Below are 11,079 nucleotides of genomic sequence, written 5' to 3' on the forward strand. Positions count from 1 at the left end.
AAATAAACTAGTCATAAAAGTACTGAATATCCTGAGTTTTATTTTCTATTATATAATGTGTTAGTGAGATCATTAATTTCTGTGGTCAATTTCCTTTTGTTTGCAGTCTTTCATTTTTCTTTCTTACACAGTATTTAATCGTGAATTCTTTAATTTTTACTTTTATGTATTCCCATAGCATGTCTGGGCTGAGATTACATTAATTTTTTTTGTATTTTCTATTATTTGTACTATAGTTATAGCGTACTCTTCATCTTTGAGAACACTATTATTTATTTTCCACATACCTGGTCCCTTTTTATGTTTTTTCATTTAATAATATAAGAGTAATAGCTTCTCTTTTTCCTTATCAAATCTTTGTTCTCTCTCTTACATGTTATATATACATTGTTATATCGTTTCTATATTTTTTAAATGATCTCAATGGCAGTCGCATTCATTGGTTTTTATGTTTGCTATCATGCTATGATCGAGAATCCGATTTTCTTTTTTCTAATATATTACCCCAGTAAGTTTACTGATTAAAGTTTCACAATCACCTGTTTCCATACTTTTGTGTATGCTATCTATAATTGTTTATATATTCCTTTTTTTAAAACTAAGTTTTCGTCTATTTTTATATTTTCATCCCAAACGTAGGCCTATTTAGTATATGTTTGACATATTTCACATGTTGTTTTATTTTCTATATTATTCCCAGCTAACAATATTACGTTATAAGAACGTTATATTAACGTTACAGTTTGGTGATAAAAAGTTATTTTGTAGAACCATATGTACGTACTTATAACCTAATTTCACAAAGTTTGAACGTTCTTACAACGTTGTGTGAACGTTATTTTGTGACATACTTAACCACAACGTTCGTGAACGTTATAAGAACGTTTTGTGTTTGCTGGGTTATTAGTATTGTTAAAACCAAACATTATACTAAATTTTATTGGTAGATGATCAGATTCACACAGATCCATATGCATACGTTAAGAGTCCGTACTGAGCCCAAAAAATCCGCAATGAAATTATAACGTGTTATGAATATTAAGTTTTGGATATGGTTATGTTACAAAATATTAAACACCGCTGAGTTTAATAAAAAAATTTCCATCCCAGTGTGCTGAATAAAACCGTGCACACACTGTGTCGTACGACAAAAATAGACCACTGAGCGACAAATCAATTTCCACTCTGTGTGAGCGCTTGACAACGCGACATTATCTTGCTGATTGTCGGTGGCAGACTATTAGCAGAATCGCTTCAGCCAACGGCTGTTGGGACACAAACATATCATTGCTAATCATTTTACAAATAGTACAAACTGTTAGAAAATCAGTATTAAGTTAAAATTATTCTTATTATTATCACTACAATCATTATTTTGTTATTATTGAATTACAAATAGTTACAAAAGATCAAAAATAGAATTCATTATTTAAAAAAAATCATACAAAATATTTATTCAAAACTTGCATTGTTGCTGTACGTATACAGAATCTTTTGATTTCTGTTGCAGTCTTGTTAATGGTGTACAAAACATATAATTAAAATAAATCTAATTATTTTAACTTGTACCAAAGCACATTTTGTTAGTTAACAAATTTGCTAGTGATCAAAGTTACTTTCTTCACACTTGACAGACATGGAACCACCAGATCTTGAATGTCCACCAAGCCAAAATCTAGTAAGTGATAATGATTGTATGGCATCGCCCACTTGGACACAACCTACTGTTACGGACAACTCTGGGGAGATTATTCTACCGGTATGTGACTATAGAAATGGGAGCACATTTTCTGAAATGAATACTGTTGTAACATGTAATGCTACTGATTATTACGGCAACATTGCGTACTGTACATTCAACATTATCATTATAGGTGAGTTTAATTATTTTATTTTATTTATTAATAAAGTCGAAACGATTTTATTTGTAATTTCTGAATTATACTTTCTTGATTATGTTAGATGAGGTTGCTCCTATACTGGATTGTCCAGATAACGTCATGATGTGCACTGACTCTGGCGTAGCTTCAATGAATGCCTATTGGTATCCAGCTAATGCAACTGACACCTGTTGTGGTGATACTGAGGCAAATGCTAACTACACAAGTGGAGATGAATTTACAGTCGGCGATACCATCGTAGGATATTCAGCAACCGATTGTAATGGGAACACTGGATATTGTCAGTTCGTTGTTACAGTAACTGGTAGGGATATTTTCGAAGAAATGAAAAAAAAAATCATAGATAATGAATAAAAATGTGTCTTTATCAGGATTCCAACTTGCAGCCTCACGCTATGAAGGCGAGTATCGTACCATTAGACCAGGAAGAGAAAAAACCCGGGCACCTTCTTCTAATCAACTGACTCACACACCGTGTAGCTGTGGGTATTAGCTTATAGCTGCAGCTAGGAAATCATAATAAATAATATTTAAAATCAGGTTAGCTGCGTAAAAATCGTTATGTCAAGAACAGTGCTCGCATATGAACAATAATAGCACTGTTAATATTTATGTTATGTTAATATTTTCAAAAACCTTTTATTATTTATTGTGTCTTTGCTTAATGTGTATTCCAGGGAAAAGTAAACTTTAGTTGCCTATTTTTTGCTATCCTTTTTAGTGTCGTATATGTATAACACTGGATATTGTCAGTTCGTTGTTACAGTAATTAGTAGGGATATTTTTAAAGAATTGAAAAAAAAATGATATAAAAGGTGTCTTGAGCAGGATTCTAACTTGCAGCCTCACGCTATTCAATTTATTTGCCTCAACATATTACAAAAATAACACACCAAAAATCAGACAAAAGGGAGGCAGGCTTCCCAAAAGGAGATTCAAATCTCTATCGAGTGGGTCGCCAAACACAATAAATATATCACAACAGAAAAAATAGAGATAAAAATTTCATACAAAAATACAAATCATTTTTTAAAATAATAAAAATATAATAATAACAAGGATGAAATACTCCATAAAACAATTAATTTTTTTTTTCAAATTTCTTAATAAAAATAAAAAGTTATTGCCAAAAAATTGCCAGCTTTACGTCTCCCGAAAATGCTCTTAGAGTTTATTTTAAAAAGGCCCAATACCAAACAAAAGCATGTCTCCGGCCTCTTTGGGTAAACTATCCCATGTACGAGGAAAGGAATTAAAAACAGAAAACTTCAAGGAATTAGTACGAGAATAAGTATTAACAAACTTAAGATTAAACGAGTGTCTAGGGTTGATAGTAATGTATTTAATGATGTCGAAGGAAAATATACCAGATCAGATTCTCCTTGGTGTTTACACCGAATAAATCCAATCCAATCTAATCCAACACATTGGGTGTTTTGATATTTGTAAATAAAGATTTTTCTTTTTAAACAATATAACCAGGGCTTCGCACCTAGGACCACTTTCGGAACCTTTTAATCGAAGCTAGACCATGCCCACTTTGCTTTCGTCAAGGAAATCTAGCACCTCGTCGGGGGCTCCGGCCCCCACCCCCGTCGGGGACCTCGGCCCTGCTTCGGGCAAATTCTGGCGCCACCCCTGAATATAACAAAAGAAATTGTTTATATTTTGGAGCTGCTGCTGGTCCTACTACATCTACTACAGGTTGTAATCACAAGCCAGCAACGTGTAAAGGTAAGGAAGACGGAATATGGAGCTCCTGATTTGAAGGACGACGTAATCTTAGAACGGATTGACTCATCCTTGACCATTCTGCGTTTTCTGCACAACGTAAATACAGTCCAAACTGCGTGCTATAATCCAGACCACAATGAGAATTCAACGTTCTCATATGCGCAAATGAATTTTATGTGACGTCATTTCGTTTTAGGCCCTACTGACTAATGACTAATAAAGCATATCCCATATTAGCATTTAATATTTCTTTGAATTTTATACACTATTAAAATCAGCATTTGTAGGTGGTAAAAAATGTGTGTTAGAAACACCGGAAGTATCCGAAGTTCATGTGACATCTGACCCGGATAGCATCACATTATCGACATCAGTTGTTGATCCACTGAAAGAAGGTATGCATAATTTTAACTAAAACCGAAATCACAACATTACTAATAAAAGTTCATTATATTATGTCACGCTTACAGCAATTTTTATTACTTATCTTTTATTAAATTGGGATTTTGGGGTTTGTGTCTGTTAATATTACCATCAAACAATAAAACATCTAAATCCCAATATCGAGCATGAAACAACGAACAGTTAAATATTAATAATAATAATAATAATGATAATGATAATGATGATGATGATGATGATGATAATAATTATATCTATGATTATGTCCTTGAATCAATGATCGCACCCAGACGCTTACCTGATGAACTGAAAATGGCATTTGATCTACATGGATACTCTACAACAGTGGTTCCAATATTAGGGGTTCGCGAAAAAACAATTGGGGTCTACCAAGTCAAAGGGGTCCAAAGTGGGGGGGGGGTCCGCGAAACGTTTGGAGGTCCACGAAAAAAATGGGGTCCGCTAGATTACTAGAACAACTTGTACATGATTCCAAATATTTTCTTGCTTTACAACATTGTGATTATGCCTTGACAATAATGAAATAACCAAGACTTTGTTCACTGTAAATTGTTTTAACTGGAATTATATTTTAATATTATATTAATTAAATTAAATAATTATATTAAAATATTTGTTTTGATGATGTGATTTTTTTTAATTAGTTTTTATATATATATTTATTTAAAAAAAAGGGATAAAGATGTTTAGTAAAGAAATCAGCAGGTAATATACATCTTGTTTCCGTGTTTTCTCTTTTATTGCTTTTACTTCAGGATGAAGCCATAAATTTGACAAAATTAAAAGTAAATGGGGATAACAGAATATTACATTCCAAGTTTTAGTCTGACAGTGTCATTCCCGGCATTCTAGAAGTCCCATAAACATAACAATTTCGTACCTCAGCCCCATCCATGGTGGAAATGAGGTAGTGCAATTAACCTATCTGTAAAATCCCCCCCCCCCCTCCTGTGTTGTCTATGTTGAATTCCAAGATCCCAGGTATTGTAATTTGGCAAATCATCTTTTTTCCATAATCTTATTGTTGGAATATCAAACATGGGTCGCCCTAAATTTTACCGAAATTTAAAGTTAAATGGGGAATAAAAGAAAATTACCTTCAAATTTTTAATCTGACAGTGCCAGTTTCGGCCACCTAGATGGGCCATATACATAAAATAAAATGTTGTTATATAAAAAATGAATATATTTAGACATGGGAGTCTGTCAAGACTTTTTACATGTCCAGAGCGGTCTGCAAACGCAAAAAGGTTGGTAACTAGGCCTACTGCTCTACAAGATCGTGAAATATTTAAAATTTTGTCAAACCAATTCCAAAGTATAGGTGTATCGAAAATGATATTTAAATTGCTAATGCTAGAGTTTGGAATGATATACACCATTTTATTTAGCAATCAGCAACCACAAGCTGCTTTGAATTAAGTTATAATTATTTATTTTTAAATAACTTGCTATATTCTGATTAAGATTAAAAGGTATATTTTAAGTATGTCACACTATTATACAGTTATAAGGTTGCTCTTGATATTTACTTTCTGTGGCCTGTTTTTAATCTCATTGTCTATAATTTTGATTTTCAAATTGAAAGGAGCAACCGTTTGCAAACTTATTAATGAATATTTTGAGCTACATTGATAATTGCTTTTTTTTTGTAAGTCTCTTTTGCTTTTTTTTTTGTAAGTCTTTGACTGAATCCTATTTTTTATGGTTTTTTTTTATCTTGTCTTAAATTGTATTCTGAAATATAAAAAATGAAATATTAAAAACATTAACAGTAGTAGTATAATAATGAAGATGATGATGATGACGACAACAACAAAGGCAATGATAAGCATAAGGATGACAATAACAATAACACTTTAATTATTTTTTTTTGTATTGTGAGTGGAAAAGTAAACCTTGTAATATGCACAAATTTGTCATTGGACTGGTGTATGTAATTAGTTTAGTTGTACATTTTTCTAAAAAAAAAAAAAAACTCAGTGAGATGTTCCCCAGCCGGTAGTTGCAAGTGAAGTAATTCATCATAAATATTTGGCAACCAATACTTACTCTACTATTTCCTCCAATTTCATTTTAAATGATTTTAGGATCACTTTTACCGCTCTTCATATTTTGAATAAAATAACTGAAGGAGCTTTTAGTCTAACACATTGATCGCCACATGCATACTTATATTGTTGATGTTGTTGTTGTTGCTGTTGCTAATACTGCTGGTGCATTGTGGTCCTGCTGGTGTTAGTGTAGCTGGTGATGATGCTGGTGGTGAATGTGGTGGTGCCAATGCTGTTGTTGCCACTGTGCCACTGTTGTTGGTACTGCTTCTGGTGCAGATGTTGGAGCAGCTGATGTTCTGTTGTCGTAGTTGTATTTTAATTAGTACTTATCAAGCAAAACCGTTGTCTCTATTTAGACGGACCATTCGAATTGGCTGCAAGTCTAATTATTGACTATGATGATACACTGGAAACTGTGTAAGCATTTTCTATCTCATATTCCAGTTTATTAAAGAAGATCGGCAGATATTCAATTTAGGTGATAATAATGATATAATATTCACGACTGTCTGTCATGATAAAATAATATTTTGGTGTATCAAACGTATTGAGCGCAAGACATGTGTCATATTTAGAAAATAAATTCATCCAGATTCTCTTAAAATTTGAAAATACTAAATATACGTGAAAGTAACATTATTACCTTCCTACTTCAACATTCAGCCACGTAAAAGGTACTAATTAACTTTTACGTTTCCAAAATAATTTAACTCAGATTAACAAAAAATGATTTGAAATATGGATCATATAATTTGTTGTATGAAAATAAAAATACCGCAAACAATTTGAAACGGAATAAAACCATGTGTTTTGTCTGCAACTGTGATGTTTTGTTCACACAGTAATGTTGCATGATAAAATTGCAACCAACGGCATCTAAAATTTGTTTGCACATTTAAATGTTTTACAAAACTACTGCTGTTACGCTGTATGAGGTGCACTAACATGCCCGGTGAACAATATCATAAAAATGTATATGGTGGAATATGGGCTAACTTTGGTCCTTTTGTGATCGAACAATGTATACTTTCTGTAGTCTTAGTTTGTGGTGATTAAAAGGTTGGCCTATAGTAGCGTATTAAAGATAATGGTATCTAGTGTTATCCCTCTTGTCCACCTTGTATGTAACTAGATGTTACCAACATTTGAAACTAATGCTCTGGTTTCTGATGTGTCCTGCTTTTGAACACTAATGGTTCAGAAATTCTGCCCAAGACCCATTTAATAAACATAACTTAAAGCTAAAGTCTTATTATTGGTCTTACAGCGTGGTGTCACATAATTTGAACCAATACCCCTTGGAGTGTAATGCTTAAGCCTTGTGTTATCACAGGATATTTTTTTGAAGACAAACTTGATTTTATATACGGTACATTGATACCTATAATACCATATATAGTACTTACTGACCAATAATAATATTAAGCGTATTAATAATTTTATGAATCCTAAATTATTATTTCAATATGTTTAGTTTTAAGTTATACTTAATTTTATATGTTAGCCTGGAATGGTGGTAGGATGGTCTGGTGCCAAAGAACAATCAGACAAGGCATCTCATTGTATTGTGTTTTACAAGTTTAATTATGTTAAACTGCATGATAAATTCAATTAAATGTGTTTTTTTTTCATTAAAAACATATTATATTTTATGCTTACTTGAATAGTAAAAGCTAGCTCAGATCCCACCATATAGATTTTTATGAGAAATTTATATTTTTATGATATTGTCCACCAGGCATGTTAGTGGACTTCATACAGCGTAACAGCAGTAGTTTTTTAATATATATTTTTATTATATTGTCCACCAGGCATGTTAGTGGACTTCATACAGCGTAACAGCAGTAGTTTTGTAAAACATTTAAATTTGATTTGATTTGATTTATGAATAGTCGTTCCTAAAAATAGTTTCAATTTTGTAGCAGTGGGAATTACTTGCCAATTATTGCATCTGACATTGTGACCATTGACATGTACGACAGGAATCATAGAAAAATAAGTATCAACTGTAAGATCTACTTCCCAGTTATTAAGGTAAAACATGCTTGGAACTAAATTTCAAAATAATATTTACTGTAAAACAAAAACTGTGTTATTTTTAAAATACACTTAAATCTTTGTTATTACTTGTTATTACTAATTTATTATTATTATTATTATTATTATTATTATTATTATTATTATTATTATTATTATTATTGTTATTGTTATTATTATTATTATTGTTATTATTATTGTTATTATTATTATTATTATTATTATTATTATTTCCTACATTTAATAACAGAAAAAATACTAATATTAGGCCTAATGGAGTTATCTTGAATATGTTCAATCAAACAAGTACAGCTAGAGAATAATGCAAAAAATATATTATTTTTATTATAATTATTACCATTATTATTATTATTATTTATTATTATTATTATAAATTCTTATCAATTATTATTATTATTATTATTATTATTATTTTTATTATTATTATTATTATTAATAGTATTGTTGTTATTATTTCCTACATTTAATAGCAGAAAAAATACTAATATTGGTCCTAATGGAGTGATATTGAATATATTCATTCAAACAAGTACTGCTAGAGAATAATGCAAAACAATACCCAATGTATATATTTGTATAAACATGAACTATTTTCAAGTTGAATTAGCATACTTTCATATTAAATTTCTATTACTCTTTTTACCAAAATATTTAAGGACCTAACTACAGAAAATAATTTGAACGCAAAGCTCATCCCAGCATGTCACTACAAACACGATATAAATGACTCATCAGCGTAAGTGCAATATTGTTATTTTTGCGAACATAATAATTTAATGATAAACTAATTATAGACAATAATTTGTATGTTAAAATAATAGAAACGTAAGTCTCATCTTTTTTTTCCCTAACTCATCTCATTTATTCAGTTAATAAACATAAATACATACATGTTACCAAAATAAATACAAAAGTTCACAACAACAGAGGGGACCCGTATGTCACTCCACACATAGTGGTGTGTTATAGTATATACATTCTTATTACTGGTTTATGCACTTTGGAAAAAAAAAGTTACTCAGGGATTTATAGTTATTTTAACATTATTTTTGAGGCATTATTTGTTGAGGAAATGTCTTTTTCAACTTGCAAAGCTAATTTTATTTTAATATTGTACATTGGATTAGATTAGATTGGATTTATTCGGTGTAAACACCAAAAATATAGGCCACAAAAGTCTAGAAGAAAACTTATTTCCAATGGGGTCCTTCTGGTGGTGATTGGGCAATACACCGGGGGACAATCCCCTACCCTTTTCCGAAAAGTGTACTGCGTTCTTTAACGTGCACATGGACCATAATTTACACGGGACCAACGGCTTAAACGTCTCATCCGAAAGACGGTGCGCTATTGTAACTTGTATTTTAGCCCTCTAGCTGAAACACAAGGAGAGGCAGCGATGGGAATTGAACCGGGGACCTAGAGATCTCCACAGTTCAGCGCACACACAGCGGCTACCACTAGATTAGCCGACTGAGTTAGCTGTTCTCTCTTTAACTTTGTATGTAGTTAAAAGTATATTGCTTACAATGTAATATGAAAAAATTCGCAGGATTAAATGTATTTTATTTTATTTATTAGGACAGAATTCTGTACAAAATGAACTATGAAACATCTGCAAAAGAAACCTGACAACTGGGACTTGCTGTAGTTAATTTTAGGCCAGATGCTAGATTAAAATCATTTAGGATTATTAATTAATTTATTCAAAGAATTACGACTTCCATCTAAAAAAAACGTGGTGTCGTCTGCATATTGCAGGATTCCAATATCTCACCCCAAAACTCAGAGACCCCTAAAGTTATTGGCAATGATGACTCTTATAGTCAGAATTTCGGCTGTGATCAGATAGAGGTTGGGTCTGAGAGAACAACCCTGTTGAGTGACCGTCATTTAATACGCAAGCTGTACTGCCACCATAGAGGGTATTAACCCAGGTACAAAAGCTGTTCTAAAAGTTAAAATAAATCAAAGTGCAGTAAATAATTTCCCAGTTATGATATGACCGATCTTGCATGTAAATTAGCGCAAATTTTATATTCCGTATTCCAAGCTAATCGGTCTATAGAGTTAGCAAGGCGTTCGGGGTCCTTTCCGGCTTACGAAATAAAAAAAATAATACGTCTGCATTGTTCAGGGGCTAGATTGTGGCGCTGGTGAGCAAAGTTAAATAAATCCACAACAAACTGACCTAATAAAGGCCAGAAATGCTTATAGAAGTTCGTCGAAATGGCATCGGAACCAGGGAATTCCCCATTCGGCATTGAAAACAAAGCCTGTTGGCATTCTTCAAAGGATAGAGGGCCTTCACATTTACTAAAATCAATCCCATCCCATCACTGTTGCAATCGGGGAGAGCCGAAATAAAATTAAGTGGATTGCAGTAATGGGGCGAGAATAAAGGGATTCGTAAAAAACTGATTTCATTTAGAATTATACTATCCTTTCCTGTCTTTAATCTAAAAATATTATTTAATTTGGTTCCTTTTTTTTAAATTTAAGAAGTACTTAATTCTTCAAAGGATAGAGGGCCTTCACATTTACTAAAATCAATCCCATCCCATCACTGTTGCAATCGGGGAGAGCCGAAATAAAATTAAGTGGATTGCAGTAATGGGGCGAGAATAAAGGGATTCGTAAAAAACTGATTTCATTTAGAATTATACTATCCTTTCCTGTCTTTAATCTAAAAATATTATTTAATTTGGTTCCTTTTTTTTTTTTAAATTTAAGAAGTACTTGGAACTCTTTCCCTTTCCGCGACCCATCTAGCTCTAGAGCAAACTGCTATACCTTAATAAGGAATTAGTAGATTAACAATTAAAAAAGTTCGGTTATTCTATTTCATACCCTCTTCGCAGACGCTGTTTTGTTCCTGAGACTTGTAACTGCGCATGCGCGACATG

At 32.0% G+C, this 11,079-nt stretch overlaps 1 protein-coding gene across 1 annotated transcript; it reads left to right on the forward strand.

The window, feature by feature from the left end:
- The first annotated feature begins 1,636 nt into the window (after positions 1-1,636).
- LOC117112650 (hyalin-like) lies at positions 1,637-8,913 on the forward strand. Its single transcript, XM_033255758.1, has 6 exons — positions 1,637-1,874; positions 1,963-2,205; positions 3,914-4,030; positions 6,472-6,532; positions 8,038-8,149; positions 8,830-8,913. The coding sequence occupies exons 1-6, from the start codon at positions 1,637-1,639 to the stop codon at positions 8,911-8,913; spliced, it is 855 nt and encodes a 284-aa protein (XP_033111649.1).
- Positions 8,914-11,079: the final 2,166 nt, after the last annotated feature.

The sequence above is a fragment of the Anneissia japonica genome, unplaced genomic scaffold (genome assembly GCF_011630105.1).
Source record: "Anneissia japonica isolate Jap-2015-1 unplaced genomic scaffold, ASM1163010v1 scaffold8_len73204_cov107, whole genome shotgun sequence".
NCBI lineage: Eukaryota > Metazoa > Echinodermata > Crinoidea > Comatulida > Comatulidae > Anneissia > Anneissia japonica.

Bases quoted from the DNA above. Each gene is read 5' to 3' on its own strand.
- LOC117112650 (XM_033255758.1), top strand. From the start codon at position 1,637: ATGGAACCACCAGATCTTGAATGTCCACCAAGCCAAAATCTAGTAAGT. The intron at 2,206-3,913 runs GTAGGGATATTT...TATTAAAATCAG, and splicing joins GTTCGTTGTTACAGTAACTG to CATTTGTAGGTGGTAAAAAA. The intron at 8,150-8,829 runs GTAAAACATGCT...AAAATATTTAAG, and splicing joins TCTACTTCCCAGTTATTAAG to GACCTAACTACAGAAAATAA.